This window comes from Galleria mellonella, unplaced genomic scaffold (genome assembly GCF_026898425.1).
Source record: "Galleria mellonella isolate WM207_F2 unplaced genomic scaffold, CSIRO_AGI_GalMel_v1 utg38, whole genome shotgun sequence".
Lineage (NCBI taxonomy): Eukaryota > Metazoa > Arthropoda > Insecta > Lepidoptera > Pyralidae > Galleria > Galleria mellonella.
In genome coordinates, this window is record NW_026442090.1 from 10,302,188 (window position 1) to 10,329,246 (window position 27,059).

Consider the following 27,059-nt stretch of genomic DNA (forward strand, 5'->3'; position numbering starts at 1 on the left):
TAAGAACGACAATGTTTTTCTCGAAAACTCCAACTATTACCGACAAAACTTTTTTTAAATCGTTGCCATGCGAAATGTATCAAGTTATAATTCTTAACACAAATGTACATACACAATAAATAATTAATAGTTATATAATCAATAATTGAATACATATACAAAAGATAAATATAATTATAAATAAATATATATGTACATATAAAGAAATATAATACCAGTGTGGTCCCGGCCTAGAATAAGCCACCCCTTCCTTTCACGCGAGTGTCGAAAGAGACGACTAAGGGAGGGCGAAGGATGGGCAGTAGCACCCCTCTTAAAACCTCTCCAAAAACTAACTGCGGTTGCCAATCTGCCTGCCAAGCGTGGCAACTACTGACAAACCTCCCCTAGGGTAGGCTTATTTTCAGCAGTGAACAGTCAAAAGCTGATATGATGATGATTTAAATAAATATACATAAACATAGAATAATCTATTGTTTAGTATCAAAACTATTTGGTCGTTGACCAAGGCTTAGGGTTGATATCGACTTTTATTACTCTGGAGGGGTTGGTCATTAGCGGGATAAAGCGACTGCCACCTGATAAAGTGCGTTTTGTTGCTCGCTTACTTATTTCTCTATTCTAAATAACCTAATATTCTAGAGTTTCCCACAAAACGTCGATTTATTCCACCTGTTTTTAATGGATAATTTAAGTACTTATAATCTGATTCGGATTTTCAATGGGTGTGTTACAAGATACGCATCTTAGGTGTATTATTGCTATTATTGCGATAAAAAAGTGTATTGTTGCTAAGAGCTAAATTATTACATTCTTACTATCTTTATTAATATTAGGTATACTTTAATGTAAAAATGTTTTTGTTTGTATATCAACCTACCTCTTTGTGCCTTAGTAATATAACTAGCAATGTTAACAGCAAAATAGTTAGCAAATGTGTATGATGAGAACCATGTATGATGGTGGCAATAGGTTACTTTATTAATGGTCACATTTAAATTACAGAGAGCGGGTGAGGTCAACTTAAGGAAGGAGTAGGAAACGGCTAAACTAAAAACTGTATAAAGTAGTACCTGTAATGTGCTAGTAGTCTTGTATTGATACTATATACATGTCATCACAGTAGCTTTGCAGAGGGTAAACAAGCTGACAATCCACTTGATAGAAAGTAGTAACTATCGCCTATACACATAAACAGTACCACGGACATAACAGAATATACTGTTTCGCCCATGATACCCCCTATGCGTTGCCATTTCTGAGGACTCAGGTGTTATTCCTCTGTACCCTGTAAATTCACTATCATATCCTACCCTTCAAACCGAAACACAGCAAACACAACTGATTCACGGCAGAAATATGAATGCGACAGAGGCACCTAAGCAAATGACTTGTACAAAGTGTCTCTATTGTAAATTGAATACTGTATAAAATATAAATATATAATTCTAAAAATTATATAAATTTAAGTAAATTGGAATAAATGGAAACTTACATTATTTAAAAATATAATCTACACATTAATAAGAGATAAAAGAATTATTGGACGCTCAAAGCTTATATAGTAGCCTACGTCATTAGTATCAATTCCAGACGGGAATTGCGTCCTAAATAATGAACAATATTGTGGTAGCGGCGATTATTAACACTTTACCTAACCCGCTCCTCGCATGATTGATGAGGCTGCCAGCTCCCAATGACTAATAGAGTGCCACAAACATATGATATTCATTGCCTCGAAACGTTTCGAAACATTTAGAATACGACAGTTATTCCCACGTATTTAAGTGTCTATTAAATTATTAGGTTTGTAATTTGTTTAATCATTTAAAAAATATATGTTTTTATCATATATAAATTAGCTATAGTTATGCTCACATTTTTATTTTTATAATATTTCTATTCATAATGTCAACGTATATATGTACGTTTATATAGATTAAGTTTAGATAATTTTAATTCAAATTATAGATTTAACAATTAGGTGCAACTTATATAATGCAAATATAACTTAATATATCTAAATTAAAAATATTGTGTAATGTTAGATACATATATATGTTAATATATTTTGTTTATGCAACTTAGAATGGCAAACAAGCTGAAGGTCCACCTGATGGAAAGCTATAAATAAATATTGGGATTTATTAAAATCTTTATTCTACGGACCAATTTGAACTAAATTTTAAAGAAATTTAAGTGAAAATGATTATAAAGCTATTCTATAATGGTTCATAAAACAGTAATTTCGCGAAAATATAAAATTAAAATGATAAGTTAAAGAGGCCTTCATAATTGACTCCACTGAGTACATACTTACAAAACTTGATAGAAAAATAATATAAAATGAAATTAAAAAAAAAGGTTGTTTTGATCTTAGCGTGGCTGCAGGGAAACAGTCTTACCCCTATGTGCTTTGGGGCGAAAAATTCCGGGTCGGGCAATAAACGCGATTAGACAAACATTTCCTCACACGAGCCACTTTTTCCAAAACTTGGCGAATAAATCAGATCGTTGGTGCGTCGCAGTTTTCTCGTCGTCTTGCCAAATTTATGTACCGATCGGCCCTTTCGTATGGAGATGTGGACCGCTATTTACATATAAATACCTCGATTATTTGAATTATTCAATCGAGAGGGGGCGGCCTGACAAATCACTTCCTCGGGAGATGGCGTAAGTCGGTGAGCTCGAGTTGAGTTTGACGTGTGCTGGATACATGGCTCCGACGACATCTCTTTGTGACTTTTACGACATTGTCTAATAATATATATATATATATATATATATATATATATATATATATATAGATTTAATAGGAAATCCGAATTTTGAAGCCAAAAAGGATGTTGGAATTGGAGGTATGTTTGATAGATAATCGCTTCAACCCTCTCAACAAGATTCTGCACTTTTTGTCCTAAACCGATTTTCACTTTATGAGATATCGGTTCTTATAATTTTTTAGCTACACGAGGTAAGAAAAAACCTCGAAATTTCCTACCAAATTCACCGTAATAAATAATATGGAAACTATATAGTCAAATGACAAAAAATGTATGATAGTTACCAAATACGGTAATAATCCATCATAACATTTGGAGTAGTATTTGTCGACTTGGAAAATATTTTTTTTAACAAAAAAATGTTTTAAAAAATAATAAACAAAAAATTATTATGAAATCTATATGAAAATGAATCCTATTATCTATACTAATATTATTATATATTTGATGTTTTGTTTGTAATGGATAAACTAAAAACTTTAAAAGAATTTTAAGTTCTTTCACCGATAAAGAGCTACATTACATACATACAAGTAAGTTGATACAATTAAGCTATATATTATTTCCCTACGAAAATTACAATAATATTAATCAAAGTACCAAAAATTCGCCAATTAACACTAATAATATATGCTAATTTTCCTCTCTATCTATCTGAACTCATGTGAAACCGTAGTGGGTCGTTAGTAATTAAATAAAAAATATAAAATTGTCCCGGAATTGGCAAAAATGTCATGTACCATGCATACAATAAGCACCTAGAGTTAGATTGAGAATCTTTTCCTTTTTGAACTTGGTTGAAAAAGGTGCTATATATAACACAAAAGCTACTAGGTATTAATTATTATTAAAAGCTACTAAATAATAAAACTACTTAATAATTTAATTACTTATTACTTTCGAATCAAACAAAACAAAACCATAAATTGTAAAATCATTGTTCGATTTTAATAGTCGCTAGCTTTTGTTAGTGTAAAGAGCAAATAGTAAAAAATAGCTAACTCGTAGCGAGGCCGCGTATAGTTTTCCCGCAGTTTTATGTCCTCTCACGTGCCATTTAGTCCGGGAAATAGAAGTTTTTGTATGGAAATCGGACGCACTAAACCTCCGAGCTCGGGGCGCGCTCTCCGCCTATTGTTGTTATGTAACTATCTAATAAAAGTTTATCATTCGCATGTAAATGTAATTCGGATGTTTTCGGGGGTATACCTACTTAAAAAAGTAGGTACGTAAATTGTAAATATGTACAAATATGTAATATTATGAAATGAAATTTGATATTACGAGTACTTACCTAATTCTAAATTAGTGTTAATTCTATTCTTGCCGTGAATGAGTGATTGTTATTTTGCTTATAGGTATATGTGATATGATGGAAATAGAGCCAAAATGGTAAAATTTTTATTTTTCAGTAGTTTTAGAATGATTGACACCAACATATAAATAATTATAGAGTTTATATATTTATATGTATATTGGTTGTACCGAAAGTCATAATACCAGTCTGAAGAAATCTTTTTCGCTGTGGTTAAAATACTGTATTACCTATTAAAATTTCTAGGACTTTATTTATTCAGTTAAAAACAAGCAACATTTTTGTATCGAACTCCACACATTGTATTCAATAATTTGAGTATTTTAAGAGATTTACGATATGGCCCTCCACCCCATTATTGCGAAGGCGATAAGCATCGATGAACGTCAAATCCCTTATTCTGCCTCTAGTTACAGCATTTATTTCACTAATCGTGTTATTGTCTCAGTTCCTTTCGCACTGGCCGAGTGCATGGCAGCCGTTACATCTGATAAGGCACTTGATATGCTAATAGTGGTAGCAAATGTTCGTGTAATGAGCGTGCGACGGTTTAGTTTAGCGCCTGCGATACCCTTCAGTTGTAATGTTGTTGAGAAAGCTTTTGATAACAATGTGCAACTATAGTGTGCCATTTATGGATATTTTTTGATTTATTACTACCAAATTACATTTTGTGTTTTACCAAGTAAAACACATCTAAATACTAGCTGTATTCCGCCTGAATTAGTACATAAAATATCCTAAGTGCTAAGCTAGGATATAACTTACCCAAATTTTATTTAAATCCTTTCAATAGTTTTTGCGTGAAAAAGTAACAAATATCCATCCATCCTTGCAAACAATCGCATTTATCTTTATTTAAAATTAAAAAAGACTGTCACTGACTGCTTAAAAATATATTTATTATTGACGTATGTAAATAATAAATATATGCAGTTTGCCGAGTCGGTCTTTTCTTGTATACATTCTAGGTTTTATTCGCGACTTTGTCCGGGTGACCAAAACATGTTTAATGATCGGGATAAAAAGTAGCCTATGTTATTTCTATCTCATATATCCAGTACTTGTATAGCAAATCTCATAGTGATCGGCTAAGCCGTTAAGGTACTATAAGGTAACAAACAAACAAACTCACTTTCACATTTATAATGCTAGTAAGGGTAGGAATATTAATTTTTTTTTAATTCCTTTTGATATGTTTTTGACATCTTTTTCTTTATTAGTTCAAATACAATTCAGGTAAGGTAAATTTGTTATGGAAATTTAAATATAACCAACGCTGTAAATCGCCGTGTGAGCCCCGGCATAGAATGGGCCACCCCTTCCTTTCCCGTAGATGTTGTAAGAAGCGACTAAGAGAGGGTGAGGGATGGGCAGCAGCGTCTCTCTTAAAACATCACCAAAAACCAAACTGCGGTTGCGAACTCGCCTGCCAAGTGTGGCAACTGCTGGCAAAACCTCCCTTATGAGGGAGGCTATGTTCAGCAGTGGACAGTTAATGGCTGATACAACTACAAATGTTTTATTGTTCAATAATGAAAAATGTAAGTTTTATGAATAATACAAACGTGTAGTTTTATAAATAACACAAACCTATCTACAAATTCACTGTAAAGTTGGAAGATGCTTGATGTACTAACATGATATAATGAGATAGAATAGTATAATATCTGGGATTTAGTTTTTGAAAATGACGTGTATATGAAAGAGAAATTTTTAAATAATAATAATACTAAATAATTTTTATTCAAGTAAACTTAATAATAAGCATTTTTGAATTTTTATAAACTACCGCCCGGTTCAGAATGCAATTTCGGCTGAGAAGAACGGGCAAGAAACACAACTATTGCTTTTTGTATATGAGTTATATAAGTTTCATATCTATTATATTTAAATAAAAAGCTGTCAAACTACACACATAATCACAATACTCTTGAACAGATCAGTCCCTACTAGAAGCACCCGTTCACGAGTATGACGGATAGGCCAGCCATCGTTGTGTTAAGATACACAATTACGTCAATAAGTCAATAATATCAATACCAAATTGAATGTGACAATTAGTATATTTATTATTATATATATATATATATATATATATATATATATATATATATATATATATATATATATATATATATATATATATATAATAATTATTTTTTTTTTAATATTTAAAAAAAATGTCAGCAACCCTGCACTTATAAGAGTATTATTTCTGTCAAGCATTTTAAAAGTAATTAAAGTAACAACCGATAGGTAAACATCAGATGTTATTGTAAGGATAGCTGGCGTTGGCTATCGATTTGTCTTTCTACGCCTGAAATATATAATACTGCTGTCACAGTAACGAATTAGTCAAGTACATGGTCTCAAATATGAAAAACTGTGATTGGTTGAACTATTCAGGACGTGTTTTTAGGATAGTGGTGGATGAAAGTATTATTATGATAGTAAACGTTCGTTAAGAGATGGCATTTACCAAAGATGATAGGCACAGTACTACAGCTTGTCAATATTACTGAATTAACATAAAAGTTCAAAATATAAAATTTTTATGGTAAGGCAAAAAAATTTAAACTTTCGAAAGTTTCAGTTTGATAGCTGAAAGAGTTAGAAACCGCATCTTTCAGCTATCTGTGCCGGTAGGTAATACTTTTCCCAAACAGAGGTTATGGATTTTAAAATATTTCCAAATAAAAGCTTTCTCCACGCAAATGTAGCTATGAGGTACCGAGCGTCAGGGGCCAGCAAATTTGCGGATTAAGATGATATCGCAAAGGTAGCTGTTGGACGCGCGTCGCCACGCTTTGTAGCTGCGAATCGTGCGATCATTTGATCATCAGTTAACCGCTAATGCGTTGTAATGCGCCTATTGTTCTCATTGTTGCCATGTTTCGATGATATTTTATGCCAATACTTTGAAATTTATTTGTGAAGGGTGTAAAGTGATTCTGTTACTTTTAACTGAAATGTTGTATTTGCTAAACGTGATAATATGCACCTGCTATATATTATACTACTTATTATATTACTTTGATGTTTACCTACAACGTCTGTAAGAAAATAGCGTTTTTTTTTTAAATTAGTGGAAATGGATTGGTAACCCCGTCTGATATATCGGTATACGCTGGCGGGGCACCAGTCATAGATGATAGGTGAAAATGAAGGCAGGTCAGTTAGCCCATCGTGAATAAATTATAAAGGATTAATTACAATGGTTTCAAGGAGGAACCACGTGGAGATCGACCTGATAGGATGTATTGCTAGCAATGGGCTGTTAGAACCCATTACTAAGAATCAAACAGCGGTGTTTAAGTATGACGAGTTTTCCTACAATTTTATTTATATTAAAATGTTATCTTGATATTTTGTTTTAAAGGCAAGATCACTGAGCAAGCAATTACTGTGATGTATTAGATAAGATATTCTTTATTTAAATCTAATGAAATCCGGGTAGATAAGATTTTTGCCGTTTTTCAACTGAATTTAATCAAATATGGTATATAATATGGAAATATCTTGAAGGACGACTATTACTTAACTACTGTATTAAATAAATATGGTAAGGTAAACGCAGTCTCAAACTTCTAGAAACCCTTAGCGAAAGCCTGGGTATATTTTAACTCTTATCTTATGTAAGTTATTTATTTTATCAAGTATCTAGGAGTACATACCTTTCGAATTAATTTACTGGAGGTATAAGTAACTGTATAAAAAAAATAAGTCCCCATGCAATTTTGAAAAAATAAATAAAACAGAAAAAAAATACTAACTTTGTTTCGATGGATCGTTAAATATTTTAAACCGTTTCCAATCGGTTTATCTATTGATCGTGACCGAGTCTCTCTGGCTACTTTTGCACCCTCTCTGTAGAGTAAATCGCATTTACAACGTTTCAACCTCGCTAACATGTTAAAACAGAACTAATGGACATTCGCTTCAGTCTCAGCCCGCAAGAGACGAATAATACAAGTAAAATGGTCCCATCTCCACGCTTCATTAATTTTATTGCCCCGAGGCGCTCCGGCTCAAGTCAGAATGCCGCTGGCGAAAACACGGCATTATTCTGAATTGCCAATGACTTAAATTAAATAAACACAACCTATTATGCGTATTTCGGAATGCACTCGCTTTTCTTTTGTCTCATCGACAACTGTCAACATTTTAGCGCGTAATCCTTTCTATGTAGATGTAGAGAGGCAGTAACAATGAGGTTCGACACTGCCTAATGTAATGGAGATATTAGCGCGAAAGCGTAGCGGAATAATTCAGACATGGTTTTTTGTCTGCGTGCGACACAATGGGATTATTCTCCATTGATCATTGCTTATTATAAGTAGCTACGGAGCGCGGAGGGTGCGTAACATGAAAACTAAATTTGGTTTATCGGCTATTATGGAAAGTAGGTGTTAATGTTGAAACAGTACATAATTTATGGTACGATCGTGACTTCCCCGTTTTGATTGAAGTTTCACGGTTTCAGTTTAGGGTTATAAATATGTGCTGTGTTTTGTAAGAAAAACCAAAATTTCTGTGACGCCTAAAAAATTTTGTAGAATATTTATATAGGCCAGTATAAGTGTCATTGATTTTAAAGATAGTACCTAGTTGTAAGTTGTATTGTCTATTGAAAACAAAATTTTTTCTACAAAATTTTCGACACATCTGATTTCGGAGACGATTTAAAGATGTACAAATACTTCTGATAGATTAATATATAATACTTAGAGAGTGTAATTAACAGATCAGTTCAGTTTCAGTTTACTTATTTAAGGATTAAGGTGATTAACGTAGGTCATTTTGCTCTTAGTAGACAAAAAGCTATTTGACTCTTCAATTATGTGTATATATACATATTTAGTGCCCATTGTATGTGCTCGTATAAAAGGATAATTACTGTAGTCTAAAAGAATATATAACCCATGAACAAAAGGTACTTAATGAGGGGTAAGTAGGAGTTAAAATCTAACCGTAACCTTTTACTGTGCCGTTTCGGGACTGCCGCGACGCAACTTTACTTGGCGACGCTGTGGGCCCTTCACAATGCCTTCAACTACTAATGTTTACTCTACTCGGTGTGCGACAAAGGGCCGGAACTATTGTTTGTTGGGAAAGCTTTATTTTGCGACCCTCGCCGCTTGCCGCGACAATAGGTTACCCAACTTAAAAATATATTATCTTGTTACACAATAGGTTATTATGGATATGTTTTAATTTGTATAAAAATTAAAATTCCATCAAGTTGAAAACTTCTCCAGAGGGGTGTTATTCCTTATTTAGACTATAGATATAGGCAATATAGTAAGTGTGAAATATAGTAGAGTAAGATGAGAAGGCTGTGTGGTCCCAGCATAGAATAGGTCACCACTTTCAATCCCGTAGGTGTTGTAAAAGTCGATTAAGGGACGGCGAGCGATGGGCAGCAGCGATCCTCTTAAAACATCTATAAACCCTGACTGCGGTTTGCCAATGCGCCTGCCAACCAAGCGTGGTAACTACTGGCAAAATCCTCCAAGGGGAGGCTTATATTCAGCAGTGAAATATGATAATAATTATTAAAATGGGAAAACTCCATGGTGCATCGTCAGTATCTCTGCCCGATAAAGAGGAAGTAGGTACCTAACCTAACAGCTAATATTCTTTTTAGGAGAGATTCATGCTGACATTGGAATGTTAATGATTTGTTAGGTAACTTGATAATAATGAATCGAGAAAAGAAAAAATCGATAAGTCCTAAGGCAAATTCATATTTTGTTACACACATGTTTTACAATAGTAATAATAAAGTCTTTTGCTTGTAACGACATCCAATTTTTCTTATTCAATTAAGACGAATATTGATCTCTGCAGAATATTGATTGAAAATTGTAATTAGAGATGTATTTCTGTTCTACTTTACCTGATATAATTATCTAATCTAGTTGGAAAATATATTTTAACTAAACATTTTGTTTGCAACCAAGTGGTTGATCATATCTTATCCACACAATTCCAACAAAACTCAAACGGGGCGGGGGCGCTGGAGAGTTGAAAATTATCCTTTTCACGAACGACCTTAAGTATAATAGAGAAAGCACTTAAGCCATTTTCTCTGCCTTTCAGTAGCGTAAGCGTGGCCGTTTGCCGGTTACGTCTCGTGAGCTAGAAAATCAGCCATTACACTCGAATAGGTCAAGTGAGGCCGTCATATGTGTTTACTGTAGTGTAGAGCTCACGAGTGGGCGGTGTGTGGAACGTTTCAGCCTAATGTGGTCACTGGGCGGCGCTAACAGCAATTAGACTACAAGTGAGCAAATGGATTGTGCATTACTGGCGACATAGATTGATTTATTGGTCTTGCAATATATGTACATGATTTCAATCATACCCATATTTAAATGCGTACGACTATCAGCTGCTACGATGGAGTCATTATGAAAATGAATGTACAGTGGAAAAACATTCAGGCAGGTATTAGGTATCTAAAAGCGATTGGTAGCGTGACCTTAAGTGTATTGCTTACTAACCAATCATCTACGTATGACTTGAAATACTGCAAAATTTATTGTATAACTGAATCAAACTGAAATCAAACCTCATTTCCCGCTGCCGCCTACACTTGTCACGCGATTGAGTAGCTTTATGTTATCCTATTGGTCGCTTTTTTCTTATGCATTAGATATATCAGTGCTTTCATAAATTGGATTCACGTGATCTTATATTAAATTCATGTCCCTCAAAGTCACTGCTCTTTATATCGACGTCATCTTTTTTGATATTCCTTCACGTAAAAGATCACATCTGTTAGTGGCCGGGCATCTAGGTACCGATCTATGAATAATAAATGTGTCGAGCTAGCCGATTGAGGGAAATTGAATTTTATAGTTGGTATCACATTCGAGGACAGATGTCACAAAATGGCCGCTCGCCGGCGGCTACGTGGCGGAGTAATCGAAATGTCAAATAGAAATCAAAATTAGGTCGATTGTAGTGTTAATAATTATATAATGACGGTTTAGGTGACGTTCAGTCGGCATGTGTGCGCATTAACGAGGGTATATATTTGATTTATACGAGTAGGGTAGTGTGTGCTTTATTGTGATTAACTGAGTTACTTCTGTTTGGACGGACAATTATCGGTCCATTACTTAGAGTACACAATGACCAACTTTCCATCAAATTATTAAATTCTAACATGGCATGTCACCGAAACGTTGGAGTCACACGTTTATTATTGTAACATTAGAGCTTAATTGAAAAGTAATATTTTATTTCTTTCAATATTACTAGGATATTACTTTATAAAGAGTAGCTATGTATCTATATGTAGAATTGAATGTAGCTAATAGTAATTATCAACTGAAATAGCTAAAGTTCTATCATGATCGATGAAAAATAATTTTTAACATTGCTATTTTAATATTTATCTACAATCGTATTAAGTTTACAACAATATCGTGTAACTCAATAGTAATTGAAGTAACTTAATTTGTTCTACAACTGATATATTGTTCTTAATTGATTTCCCCTCAGCGACCGACTCCCAGAGCGCTTTGAGTTAGATAAATTCGCGCTATCCGTTTACATCATTAAATTTTATTAGTGGCAACACAATAGCGGGCCATCCACGCATCTACTGAGAGGGAATTTTCTGTCGGCAATGGCTTCCCCTACCGATTCGCATTTCCTTTTGGCACGAATTAAGCAGGCTATTAAGTCGGCTTTGAGACGTATGACGAATCATAAAGTCGAGAGGACAATGGCTACGCTTTCACAATGAAGTTACACAGTTGACGATTTGATATAAAATAAGCTTTTTAATTTTAGTTCCAACAAAGTAGTTACTATATGACGGTTCTCAGATGTTTGTCTATAGAAATTTATGAGACTATTTCCACAGGAAATGGGTGATAAATACTACTAATAGAAAGGTAGGAAGTCACTTCTACTAACAGAAGTGACTTCCTACCTGTCAGGGGTAAATAAAATAAATGGATAGGACAGTAATTTATTTTTTCAAAGAAAATGTAATTTCAAGTTACGCGTACAGAATTTTTTTTTATTTTTCATTAAGCTAATATTAACGATAATTTGTTTTCTATCAGTTAGCAAGACAATTTATCGCTTTATGATATTACTTGAATCACTTGGTAATCTTCAATCTGCTATCGCAATCATTATTCGATTAATGGAATTCAATCTTAACGCTGTCATATATTAGTTGCGTCACCTAATAGATAGATGGCGTGTGCAGCGGTTATTAGTATTGCCAGAGTTATAATCTGTCATAAATGTCAAGAGAGCGAGGTGATGCGACGTGGCTATTAAGTTGAATATTATCGTCATTTCAATTCCTAGCATAAACAAGTGGGCCTCTATCAACTATTGTTACAGAAAGTGTCACGCAATCATAGCTTTAATTCAAAATAAAAAATCAGGGGACGATGTTTCGGCCGAAATAGTTGTGTAATTGACTTATTAGGTACGAATGGGAATCTTGATAATGACACAAAATTATGATCATTCAAATGTCGGAAAAAGAGCAATTTCAGTTTTAAATATAACAAGCTTTATTTCAATGATATTCCATGGTTACATAATTTAATTAATAATTATTAAAATACCTATTTGTCTTTTAATCAGTATCTCTAACAATAGGTATGCCATCTAATTTGATTATTTGTTGCAAGCGATTGGAGGCTTGGGTGCGCCAAGTTTCTACGTCAGGCTGATTGTCACATAAAGGGTTACCGATAAAAACAAGATCTCTCAATGCGGGGCATTCCTGTAAGTATGTAGATAGATCAAGAAGATATTAATATGTCAAGAAAGTACGAATTGTTTTTATAAATTTAATTTGTGTTACACGTAACCCGAAGATTTACCTATTTATACCCGCCCGCTTTTCTCCAGTCTTCGTCCCTTCTACCATCAAGTTGAGTGATGCAGCGCAAAGCTGATTTTTGGTAAATATAATTATCGTTTTGTATTATTTCATGGTTCTGCATTTTATCCAAGAGGGGTTGATTGATAGATCGATAATGATATACAGAAGAGGATGGAGAGGTTTTGCTTTGGAACGAGATAATTTAAGGTAAATAATAATATCTACCTATACAATGAGGCGGAAAGGGATTGTTAGTAACGGAGGCTGAGAATCTCATTGCTAGCAATATACCTAACCAGGACGACTTCCTCGCGGTTCCCCCTGGAAACTATCATGGTTAATTCTGGGAGGAATTCATCATGATGGGCTAACTGGCCTGTTTTCATTCTCATCTATCACCCTTCACTGGTGCTCCGCCAGCGTATCCCGTTAGCGCAGGCGGGGTTACCGTACCATTTTCACCCATCAAAAAAAAACCTATACAATGATTAAAAAAACCAAAGTAATTTCAAAATCTGAGGTTGCCTGCTAAGCGTGGCAACTATTCGCAAAAGCTCCCCTATGGGGGAGGCCTATGTCCAGCAGTACACAATTAGCGGCTGATAACAATGATAAAATTGAATTAAAATCTACCTGTAATCTATTGAATTCGACCCACTCTTTCACCAAATTGTTGGATATATAGAGCACTCGTAAGTTTTTTAGAGCTCCAATGCCTTTTAATTTATCTATTGAATTATAGCTTATCCATAGTTCTTCAAGTGTTTCCGCGACAGTTTCCTGGAAATATAATGTATAGTGGTATATTTTCATAAAAAAGTATTTAAATAAATGATGATTAGTTATCAGCTCGAGAGTATTAATGCAGAGAGCGTGTATTATACCTTTTATACAATGATTTTAACGGTAATATATGGGAGCATAAAATCTAAGTTCTCAGGAATGGCAATACATTATGGACACCATGAGCATTACAACATATTTTGTGATAATATCAGCTGTGCGAGTACCATAATCGAAAGTGGTAACCGTCATCTATATGACTGTTACCACTTTCAATTAGGTGCATCGTCAGCCTGTTTGGCATTCTAAATGACACAAAAAATAGTTGTCACATTCTTGCCACTATTTATAAGTGTTTTTAAAGCGTTGCTATTTTTATCTCTTTGCAAGAGTCATGCTTGCAATCAGGTCGTACCACAGTTATTGGTACATTCAAATTAATAATCTCAGTAGAAACCCTTCGTTCCCTTTATAAAGGAAAATATTGCAAAAATTTAAAAAGTGTTATGTCTTATACTCAAAACTTACTATTCCAGCCAAAGATTTAATATAGTTCCGACCCAAAGATAAGATCTTTAGGCTTCTCATACCGGCGATACCAGCTATTTTGTCAATCATATTTGTAGATAAGCTTAGCTTTCTGGAAAATGAAATTTTAAAATCTCCGCGCAAAGAAAATAATTCCTATTAGTAAGTATGTAGATACTTAGTTTTTAACACCAGATTTGCAGTAAAATACGAATGCTAACTCGTAGCACCATCACTATGGTAAAGAGACGTAACACTATAGGGTTTCAGCTGATAGAAGTATGTTATGGAAACTCATTCGTCCCAGGGGAGATGAATGTGTTTCCGTAACGGAATCCCTCGTGTTAAAGAAGGTATCAAGATTCTCAACGCTATTATATTACTTATGCTGTAATTTTATTCATCATCATCATCATATCATCCATTATCTGTTCACCGCTGATCATAGGCCTCATGTTCCTTATGGCAACTATTATTTTCTTACTTACATTTTTACGACGTTTTAAAAAGTGGTTATTGTGACAACGGTCATAGTTGGGCATATAGTATCGCTAAGTTTTTTGTAGTAATTGATATTTTCTTCAATATTGTACAACATACTTTTGTTCTATTACCAATAGTTTCCGCAGCGCACGCGACGAAAGATATTTTTTAACATTTTGAGTTATATTACTAAAGCTTTAGTAAGGATCCCTAATCTTTTCTAGCAATAAATATGGCCTATGTTACTCAGGGTGAATATAGCTTTCTAATGGTGAAAGAACTTTTGAAATCGGCAAAGTAGTTTTTGAGTTTATTCATTACAAACATACACACAAAAATACAAATCTTTCCTCTTTAAAATATTAGTGTAGATTATTATTAGGTACTAAGTATTTACTATAAGTAGTTAGTGATGTTTTCTTTTATTTATTTATTTTTTGATAATTTTTCCCTTTTTTTGACACTTTTGGTATTTGTAAATCGTTTAGTACAAAATCCATAGAATATATTATAAAGGTACGTACATGAGGGAAGACGGTTAGTGAAGAAGTCAGCGCAGATATCGGCATTTCGTCGTTCATCATGAGGGTTAAATGGTAAAACAATGAAAACCGACACAAGTTTGTGATTGGATAAAAGTGAAGGAAATCGTATCAATTTAAACAGACAATATTTGAAATTTGGGAAGAAATTAACTCTGGCAATGTATTATTATTGAGTATGTTGAATACAGTAGGTCTGTAGAAGATCTAGTTTGTGTGTGTGTGTGTCCTTGTATCTAATTAACATTAATAAATGAGAATTTAGATTAGTTATATAACGGACTAGTGATCCGACTCGGCTTCGCACGAGTAGACAGAATTTTCAAAAATCAATACATATAATAAAAAAAAGTTTCAGCCAATTCAACTGATCGGTTACTTTATAACATTTTATATATGATTCTTTAGATTAATATATTTTTTTTTTATTTATGAACTGATTGAAATAAAACAAATACTAAATGTTAAGTGGAGCAAAGCGCGACGCATTAGAGGAAACCGCATTCAAATCGGTTAAACTTTTTCTGAAATTAGTGTGCACAAACATACAGAGAAACAGACAAAAATTCTAAAAACCATTGTTTTGGGTTCTATTGCATTCAGAAAGCCCCCCTTATAATAGTTTTTTTTATATATCTTCCACAGATAGCGAGCAGTTACGATTTTATTGTATATATTGATTAATGATTGATAAGTGACCGTATATATAGGCCGTATATGTCTGTGTAGTCCCGGCATAGAACTACCCCTTCTTGTAGGTGTCGCAATTAAGGGAAAGTGATGGGCAGCAGTGTCCCACTTAAAACATCTTCAAAGCCAAATTGCGGTTACCAATCCGTCTGCCAAGCGTGGCAACTGTTAAGGTGTAAATTAGGTATTAATAAACTTTTTAGTGAAATTTGAAAATAGAAAAAGAAAAATATTATTGCCTAGTAACCTTAATATTTGTCGTGTTCTCTAAATTGATTTTTGTCTAAAATTGTCTTTACAAATTAAATAATATTTTGATATAATAGTGTGATATAGTGTTTTGTGTATTTAGTTTGTGTTGTGTTGTGTTATAAATAAACTGTCAATTACTTGGACAAAGAACTAAATTTATAGTGCTCAAGACAAGTGCTACTACTACTTTCATGCGGGTCATCTTTCCATGTATATCCACTCCTAACAAGGTAGGTATTTAGCTGCAACTCTAACAGCAACTATTGGCAGGATCCCCCAGGGGGAGGCTTTCAGCAGTGGACAGTTAAAGGCTATTAGATATTACGTATATATGTATTATAGTATACTATATACGTATGCATTTATGCATCACAATTATATTAATTACTCTTTTATAAATAAGTTCTATTACCACTTCATCGAATTGACATTATTATTTTACTTACAAAAATCTCTAAATAAATAAAAACATTCGAAAACTTACTCGCAAGCAACAAGTGTTGATAAAGCTCCATCCATTTTTTCTATCGGTGGCCATTGGAACTGTAACTCTATCACTTTGGCATCAGCGGCGTTCTCTCCTTTTTCTTTTTCCCATCTTGCTATAGCTTCCTTGCAGGTAGTCGGTTTTAATGCCATTTTCAATTTATTTCGGTAGTAGGCGCCTACTTAAAACTAATATTTATTACAACAAAATCACGTTTATATGACAAATTGTTTATATGTTGCCTTGGTTACTGTTTATCTCCTATTATTTCCTATAAATGATATTAAGGATTTTATATACGAAGAACTTACGATCCCGTTACAAGAAAATCTGTACCTAAACCTTAGATCATATAGGTAGAACATCGAGCCTTAAAACGAGTCAACTTTTTGTCAGCTAATTTTTCAATGAGCTGACTCGTTTTATTATTAATGTTTTGTATATTTACGTACACAATGTCTATATGTGTAATAATTTAATAAATGAGTTTTTGAGCATTAAAAAGGTGCAGAATTTATAATACAAAACAAAAATAGAAGTTCTAAAGGAATCACTCGTAACTATTTATCACGCAAAATTGTATGAGAAAGTTAACCCGCTTTTCTCAAAGCATTTGTATGGAGACACTATCTATATAATCTAAGACCTAACCTTACTTAAAAATTAATATCAATAAATATGCCTTGTTCTTAGTAAATATGTAGTCGTCGCTAGTTTTGGGTTGAATAAATTTAAATTTGCTATAGGGTCATGGAAATATTTTTGAAAAATTTGAAGAGATCGTAAGGATTTCTAATGTTGCTATCACTGGTTTCTTCTTACCACTGATGACACGTCATCTTGTCTCGTAAGGGCCAGGGGAGCACTGTACAATAGGGGCGCAAGTCGGGTCGTCCCGCTCGGACGCGGGTAATCACGTCGCGCCCTCACACCTCCCCAGGGTTCCATGGTTCGTACCTCATGTGTGTACAGTGTGTGCTCTCTGAATTTCAAGTGCACTGATTTGACGTTTCGTTTTAGGAGGGTTAGGTTAACATTTCGTTGTTTGAATTAACTTGGAACGGACCCTCCTTCAAGACTCAATTTTATAGGATAAGAACACGGTTTTTTACGATAGACTTGACCTTCGTCATACGTAGAATTCCTGCATCTTCTTATATATATATATATATATATATATATATATATATATATATATATATATATATATATATATATATATATATATATATGGGTTTGTGGTAATGGGATCAAATTGTCTCATTGCTGGTGATTTACCCAATCAGTTCGACCTCCATGCGATTTCTCTTGAAAACCATCGTGGTTAATCTTTGATGAATTCCTCAGTATGGGCCACATCACCTATCATCTTTTACTGGAGCTCCGCCAGCATATATCGTTAAGGGTTCGCTCTTATATTATTACCCATAAAAAATGTATATATTAAAAATAAAGGTAGGTATATATTGTACATTGAGTATTAATTTTATATTTGTTTTATGGTATTTATCGCTAGCATGGACGTATTGAAAGGTCCTTGGGTAACCTTGTTTTTTTTTATCGTGATAGTGAAATAGTAATCTCGCCTGTGCTATTGATATACACTGGTGGGGCATCAATGAGAGATGACAAGTGAGGATAAAAGAGATCATTAAGCCCATCGTGTTAAATTCAATAAAAATTAACCACGATGGTTTCCAGGGGGAACGCTTTTAGTCGACGTAAAAGATACCCTATTACGTTGTTAGCAATGTGGTTGTTAGACCCCATCACTAACAATTCTTTTCCCCGCTGGGTTGACAATGCTTACCCCAGAATCGTCTGATAACTACCCCAGAATAAGGAGCGGAGCTTTCGGCTATAGACAAAAACATATCTAAGAGTATACTAGATTATTTAGGGTGAGGTATTAGATTATTTGATCGAATCTTGGTTCCTTGTATCGTCTGTTTGTCTTTTGTCTTGTAGTCTTATGTACTAATACTATATATATTGTTTGTGTTCGTTGTGTAAAAACTTGTGACCAATTCATTCTCAGATAAGTCGTTTAAATTAACCTATTCACTGTCAATAAATAAGGGTTTTAGTGCTTACAAACATGGCTTTACACATTACAAATATTTATTCCACTCCATAGGCATCATAAAGCAATGTTTTGAAGGCACGCGCCGGCACGTGTTAGCTTCAAATTCTGTATCCGCTCGACACGTGTACATAAATCTACCACTAACATTTCAAGTATTCATGAGAAAATTTAATACGAATATACATACTCAGAAAGATGGAGTGCCACAAAACGTACTGTATTATTTTTTGTGACGAATTTTAATTAGATGTTTTATCGTTTTCTTTTGAATTAGGAATTTAGCTCAAAGGAAAGGAAAAAATATCGAGCATCATTCTTAATGTAGGTAATAAATAACATATAATTTTTTAAACATTTCTTATGGTGAGATTGTTTACAGTTTTTTTAGAGTTAAGTCAGACCGAATTAACCTCTTAGGTGGTTACCTATTTATTACAAGGTATATCTACAAGTAACTAATTTAGAGAACATAATTTTATAGGTTCTTATTAGGTAATAGAAATAATGTAATATACAAAAATTATATAGAGATGTGGTAATAGAAACGATACGACACTAATTATAGTGACTTATTTTCCAGATACTAAATAAATGGTGCTTTAATAAATAGGTATTAACACTAATGGTCCCCCCACAGATAAAGTGCGGGTCATGGAAAGTTTCTGTTTAATAATACAAAAAAAAAAATTAGAATATATTTAATTCTTTTACAAAATTTGATTAAGTACAGGCATAGTATTGACAATTCGGTACTATCGTAATGTAAATCTATAAGAATAGATAGAATCACTCTGGGCGTGAGCTTTCGAATATTGTATATACGCATATGAATAAAATGCATAATTTTGATTTTACTATAAAAAATATGTCGGTAATAATTTTTTTTTGACTGACACTGACTGGTGAATAAGTTGACCACCCACTTGATTGAAAGTAGTAATCTTCTCTTGTATCCATAAGGTATCTATCACTCATGCGTTGCCATTCCTACCAATGGTAATCCCGTCTGCGAGAGAAGAGGATTGTTAGTAATGCGGATTACTAGTTTCATTGCTAGCAATATACCCTGTTAGGTCGACCTCCACGTGGTCTCACCTGGAAACCATCATTCGAAATTCAGTGTAATAATTAATCTGCCTTTTCATTCGCACCTATGATTCCTCACTGGTGTCCCGCCAGAGTATACCATTAGCGAAGGTGGGGTTACGATTTGTTCATTAAAAAAATACCCAGCTTGCGTTAACGGTAAATGATGGCGGGAGATGATAGAAATGTGGGAAGATTAAGTTAGACCAATAGGTCATCTGAACTAATTTTATCAGGTTTATTCTTGGTGAATTTGTTACGATGCTTTTTATAGGGGATAAATGTTTGTCCGTACATTACTCTGATGTGGTATATTATTGTTAGCAAATGCTCCATTAGTTCCTGTTACTAATAATTACGCAGACTATAATATTATGCCATAAGAATAAGGATAATTTTCTTATGGTTATGTTTTCGTACCTTGTAATATCACTACCACACCAGACCTTTTTAACCACAACACGAGAGTGGTGCAGAAATGAAAAAGCAGCTGGATTTTGTATACAGTCTTTTCCTGAAAAATATTTAATTATACTGCAATCTATGTAATAAGTACTATTAACCTAATATTTAATTAATCGAATATAGTTGGAAGACCTTAATTGTTTTTCGTTTGTGCAAAGCAAGCACCAAGTAAGTTAATGTTGCCAACATAAATCTTTCTGTCTTTTCGGGCATAAATGCCATAGACGTTTTTTTATTAAGGTGTTAATAATTTATAAAGTTAAAACCTGATGAAACAAAAGGACTATGTGTTTTTACAAAAGATTTTAAAATAGTATTTTTTTATGTAGATCTTGGTTTTTTATTTGAGAACTTAACAATTTACTGAGTATAGAATGAATGAATAAATTTTTATTTACTAAATATTGGTGATTGCCAGTAGCAGATCTTAAAATTAATTATCAGCAATCTTTACCATTACAATAGATGTGTAAAAGTTTTTTTTTTTACAATTATTAAAATAATATAGTCATAATAATATTAACAAAAATTTATTACTTTAAGTTACAATTATGAATAATAAGTCATGTAATGTTTTTACAGTGTCAAGCAGCATCATAAATTATTAATTAGGTAGTCAAATAGTTTTCTTTTAAATTGTATTTTAGTTAAACTTTTAATATTATTAGACAATTTATTTACATTATTATTATTGTTTACATTAAATTTAATTACAAATATAGAAAATATATTAATTTGAGAAACGATGGTGGTTTTTTTTCTATCGCCACTTTGGGATGTCATGTCACGTTCACTATGCCTCTCATTACCAAAGGGATCACATCCGGGAGCATATTTATTTATTATTGAAGAATTTTGTAGTTTATTTAGTAAGTAGACTAAATAATAAAGAATTATAATAATATCAACCATCCATTAATTATATATAACATTATTGATTAATTATTGTACTTAATTTTTACATTTTCAGACATTATATTATACTTTTTTAATTCGCCTTACCTTAGATTGAAAACCAGATACAGAGTTGGCAACACTAAAGATATGTCAAAACAAAATCACGTCAAAATATTTCAAGACAACAACAAATGTGCGTTTAATTGTAACCTATAAATGATTATAATATCCAAGGATTTGTAAAATGGAAGATCTACAATTGAATATTTCTGCTATAAAAAAAGTGAGTGATAATTATTCTTGTGATGTAACAATATTTATAACCGCATTTCACTAAATGGTTTAATATTTTATTAGGTTAAGAAGAAAGTTGGTGTAGATAATAAAAATGCTCCGGAATACAAGTTTATGTCTAAACCTAAGTTTATTGGTAAAACCATAGCTAGAAAAAGGCCACAAAATTTGAGCCAAACTATTAAAAAGTTGGAAGGCGAGGCACAAAAGAAGGTACCAAAACCAAACACTAATGTTGATCTATCTACAAATTTGCGTGATCTCAGTGAAAATAAAGGGAAATATCAAGGAAAAAACTATCAAGAAATAAATGATGATTTGCAACTAAAACAAAAACCTAGAAGTGGTGGTTGGATCTCATCTTTGTTTAAAAATAATCCAGATGTTCCACGTATCGGACAGAGAGCTGTAAAACCTTTAACAGAGAAAGTGTTTGCTGGTACAACATTTACAGATTTAGATATACATCCTCACAGTGTGGCAAATTTACAACAAAATTTAGGCCTGAAAGAGTTGATGACTGTTCAACAAAATGCCATACCTATTATATTGCAGGGTCGAGATATTTTAATTAGGTATGTTTCATTGATTAAGATTTTTGTACAAAAATGTAATACAGTAATACTATTATGTACCTCTTAGTTTGTACATAAAATTTTTATTAAAAGTCGGATTGAAAATATGTTTTATAATACAACAACATTTTTTCATAGGGTGCAACATTATTAAAATATTTTGTTAATTATCCTTATTAGCTTTGGTTACTTTTAAATCTTCATTGTTACTATCTACCTTGTTTACCTTTTAATTAACTTAATAATCAAATAAAAAAAAATTATTCTATGTAAAATATTACATACTTAAATATTTTTACACGAGTAAAAGTACTTAGGTGTGTAATATATTAAGGTGGTTTTGTAAAAGAGGTAAGAAAAAGGATTATCTAAATAGAACCATAAGGTTCCCTAGAAGAAATCACTATTTAGTGATAAGGCCGCTCATTCTTGCTCCCTTGATTTTATGTAATTAATTATTCATTTTTTGTATATGTAATGATAATCTATATCATGCTTTGAAGGGAAGAATAAAGAGTTTATTCATTCAATAACTAAACATAACATCTAATCACCATTTAATTTTTACGTTTTGTTTTTAAATAAAATTCTAAAATAATAAGATAATTGTATTTCATTTCAAAATATAAAAAAAAATTAAGAACAAAAAGAAATTATTTTTTAAAACTATAAGTTTTTTAAACAATTTTACACTCATGATTAATAAATAATTTTAAAATTTTATTTAGAAATTTATAAAAAAAAATATATTTCATTGGATTACTTTTTTAATTTAGAATTCCTAGCATTAGCTAATATTGTTGCTCTGCTCATAGCAGAGCAACAATATTAACTAATGAGTATTGACCCTACAATAAAGGTCTAGAAGCAAACCCCAGCTTCTCAAAATTTTTTCCACACAATAAATATTGGTATATGATTTTCATATTAGAATATCATTTATTTATTTAACTATTTAAGAAGTAGTATTAATCTGTATTAAGAAGTTTGTCAGTTTATTTTATTAAATTATGTTAAAAATTGAATTTGCTAATATTTTAAACATATTTAATTTAATTTTACTATTATTATTTTGTACAGATCTCAAACAGGCTCAGGAAAAACACTAGCATATGCCTTGCCTATTGTTGAGGGGTTGCAGGCGATAAGGCCAAAAATTAACAGGCATGATGGCATAATGGTGGTTGTTGTTGTACCCACCAGAGAATTGGCTGTACAGACATATGAACTGTTCTTAAAATTGGTCAAGGTATTTTTATTTTCAGTTATCAAATGTTTATTTTATATCGATAGATATTTATGAAATTAGAGTTATCATGGTCAAGCTGGTAGGTGAATTAAGATGAAAATTACTTTAGTAATTAAAAGTAACCGGCGAGCATGTATGAAAAGATTGATGAATGTGGAAGAAGCGAAAGAGGTTTGTTTGAATCAAAGCATTTGGCATTCCATTGTTTCTGCCTACCCTAATGGGAGACAGGCGTGCTACTACATACATACATATCTATGTATGTATGTATGTATTACTTTAGTAATATATACTATAAAGACAAAGGATGAATCAAAAGTACTCATAGATGTTGACATCATTAGAAATTATCTTAAAATCACTCTGCTTTTGTATTTGTGCCATTATGCTGAAACTTTTTATCTTATACTCCTAAAACTAGTATTGGTAAAATGGTATCTGGAGAGTTACAGGTAACAATCTGAATTAGTTTTTTATTTCTACAAGTTAGTGTTTCTAATTGCTACTAATAATATATTGTATATAGGAAATTATTTTTATAACAATGCTAAACAATACAAAAGAATAAGATATTTATATTTAAATAATTTGAGTCACACACCATTTAATACTATGGTTTTTAGTTATCATTATGATGTCAAAGTAATTGTCAATATAGTAGTAAGTGGAAAAAGGATTATTTTCTATTTTAGCCATTTACTTGGGTAGTTCCTGGTTTATTAAGTGGGGGACAAAAAAGAAAAGCAGAGAAGGCGAGGCTTAGGAAAGGACTGAGCATATTAGTTGGTACACCAGGTCGGATAAATGATCACTTGAGACACACCAAATCTCTCAATTTTGCTAAAACTGGGTAAGTTAAATCTTGAAATGATTACAAAGAATGTTTTCAAGTTTTCACATAAAGCAGAATAAAACAAACATAATATTTGTAAGCTTTGCTACAAAGGCAAATATACTTTGTTGACAAGATGTTTCTATTTTAATATGTTGCTTATAGTTGTGAATATGCTTGCAAAATATTGGTGGCTTTAATTATTATTTAATCCTTATTTGACAAGTTTTCATTTATAATCAAGAATGTAAATTTATTGACAATGCATTAAATTTTATTTATTTAAAATTGTAAGGTCTAAGTTATCTATCAATATTAGATTATTTACTATAGTAGTTACTTTTTTATTTTATTCTAGTTGTTTAGTACTAGATGAAGCTGATAGATTACTAGACATGGGTTATGAAAAAGATGTAGCAGCTATAGTAAAATCTATAGAAGATCATAAAAAAGCTGCTACATACGATCCTATGGCACTTATAAAACAAAATATAAAAAAAGATTTAACTAAAGACAATGCAGAGGAAACAATAGAGAAACAACCAGAGGAAAAAAACGAAATCAAACATCATTTGACAGAAGTGTTTCTATCAAAACAGAGACAGACTATTTTGTTATCAGCTACACTTACTAAGGTATAAACTCACAAATTAATTTAGCGTATATTATTAAAGTCATTACAAATAATATATTCTTAATAATAAATATTTTTTTCATAGGCAGTAGAAAATTTGGCTGGAATTACATTGGTGGATCCTGTATTTGTGGATACATCTGAAGGAAGAGCAGTTGTTGCTGACTCACTTAAATTGCAGCGTGATGATAGTATGTTAGATCAAGTAAATATTACAAACATGAATGTGACAAGCAATGAAAATAATTTAAAGTGTAAAAACAAGCCTGTGCTAGATGATAAGGTTCATAATATCATTCCTGAAGATAATGTTCCAGAGACTAAAAAAGGTATGTAATAAAAATTAATTTAAATAATTTAATAAATTTAATAGTAATATTTTAATTTTAATGCAAATCCTTAAATAATTGTTCTATAGATATTAAATGCAGATTTTTTCAGGTTTGAAAGCCTTTTCTGGATTAAATTACTCAGATTTATTTTTTAAATGATAATGAAACCCAAACTAGTGACTCGAAAATATTAAATAATGTAATAAATCAATCAAATGTTAATAAAGAATCCGATAGTGATTCCGATTACGAATATTTCAAAGTCCAAAAAGAATTAGCAGAGAAAACAAAAAAAGTAGAATCCGACGAAGAAGATGTTAAACCATCTAATACTGGTAATACATTTGAAGAAGCTGTAAAAACAGCAATAGTTGAAGATGAATTGATTCTGCCGTCAACTGTAAATCAGACATTCCTTATTGTTCCAATGAAACTACGTTTGGTTACTTTATGTTCTCTTATTGTGGAACATTGTGTTTTGAATAAAAAGGGCGGTAAAATGATTGTTTTTATGGCAACTTTAGAAATGGTGGACTATCATTCGGAATTAATAGAGACAGTTTTATGTGGGAAAAATGTTAAAGTTAACAAGAAAAAGAATTCAACAAAAAAATCTATAATGAAGAAAAGAAAACTTGAAAATGATAATGATGAGGTAATAAAACACATAATGTTTACAAAATTAAAGTTTACCATTATAAACCATTGATTACAATTACTTAAAGGGATTTAGAGTCTTTTAACTGTTTTTCGTTATAAAATTAAAATTTATATACAAACTTATTTTTTCGTTTAGGACAAATCGTCATCGTCAAGTTCAGAGTTTGAAATAGATTATGAAGAACCGGTTGAGGGTGGCCTAGTGCCAGTAGAGTTGGAGATGTTCAGTCTTCATGGCTCTATGCCCCACGAGCAGAGAATGGAAGTGTTCAAGCAGTTCCGAGTTGCTAGAAATGGGGTCCTTATTTGTACCGTAAGTTTAACTTATGTCCTTAAATATTTATTTATACAGATTTTGTAGCTAGATATTTTCTAGAAAAATATATCAAGTTTATTTAGTAGTAATTACTATTTTGTTTGGAATTTTAAATTATCACTATTTGGATGCCTTTTCAGTATATTGTACATAACTACACCTTTTTTTTTTATCTACATTACAGTTATGTTACTATAAATTCTTTATAATTCTTAATTATAGCACACCATATAGATTTATTTTCACTTGTCTATTTCTAAACGTACAAAATTATGTTCAATAACCGCTCTGTCTGATGAGATTGATACCATACAGTCATCGTTACATTTTAATTCATCGACAAAGAAAAGCTCCCGGCACCGCTTACCTTTATATGTCGATAGTTAATTGTTGTTCGGCTCGTACTATTAGCTGGTCATTCATTGGCAGCCTCTTGTCGGTTCCACATCATCGCCGACAATACGCGTCGATTAAACACTATTATCTGTATTTATTACGTCTGTAACGCCGCTGGCTATCGGCTGTCACGTACTATATACCGATGGTACTGTTGTGAGGTGTAATTTAAATACTTACCAGCAATTACACGCTTTCACATATCTACAGTATCAGTATTTCGTGGAGATTTGCAATAAACATTTTTAGATATATATATGTATTGTAATTATTAAAATTTAATTGTTTATTCTTTATGCTCGCCTCGTGTTTTGTAGAAGGATAATATTGAGGAGCAACAGCGGATATTCTAACTTAATTTTAATAATTCAAAGTTTTGGGTTTTTTTAGTTAGAGTAAGAAAGCATAAGATTTTTTTTAGTTTATCCATTTTAAGAGTTATTTATACGTGACATGACCTTTGTTATCCTATATTATATTTAAAGCTTGAGATTTTTTATGAATACAG

The 27,059-nt window shown here is 32.1% G+C and overlaps 2 protein-coding genes across 2 annotated transcripts; one reads left to right on the top strand and one right to left on the bottom strand.

Moving 5' to 3' along the window:
* Nucleotides 1-12,704: 12,704 nt before the first annotated feature.
* Nucleotides 12,705-16,881, bottom strand: LOC128201297 (dynein axonemal light chain 1-like). Its single transcript, XM_052897852.1, has 4 exons — nucleotides 16,727-16,881; nucleotides 14,276-14,387; nucleotides 13,598-13,744; nucleotides 12,705-12,862 (listed from the first exon to the last, which is right to left on the bottom strand). Exons 1-4 carry the CDS (start codon nucleotides 16,879-16,881, stop codon nucleotides 12,713-12,715), a joined length of 564 nt encoding a protein of 187 aa, XP_052753812.1. The 3' UTR covers nucleotides 12,705-12,712.
* Nucleotides 16,882-21,361: 4,480 nt separating this feature from the next.
* LOC128201273 (probable ATP-dependent RNA helicase CG8611) lies at nucleotides 21,362-26,152 on the top strand (the record flags this gene model as incomplete). The annotated part of the gene is given in 9 exon segments (XM_052897742.1): nucleotides 21,362-21,546; nucleotides 21,621-22,132; nucleotides 23,213-23,381; nucleotides 24,074-24,231; nucleotides 24,572-24,848; nucleotides 24,933-25,176; nucleotides 25,289-25,326; nucleotides 25,328-25,834; nucleotides 25,976-26,152. Coding segments are annotated over 9 exon segments (2,121 nt in total), but the record flags the coding sequence as incomplete, so codon positions are not given.
* Between the last annotated feature and the right edge of the window lie 907 nt (nucleotides 26,153-27,059).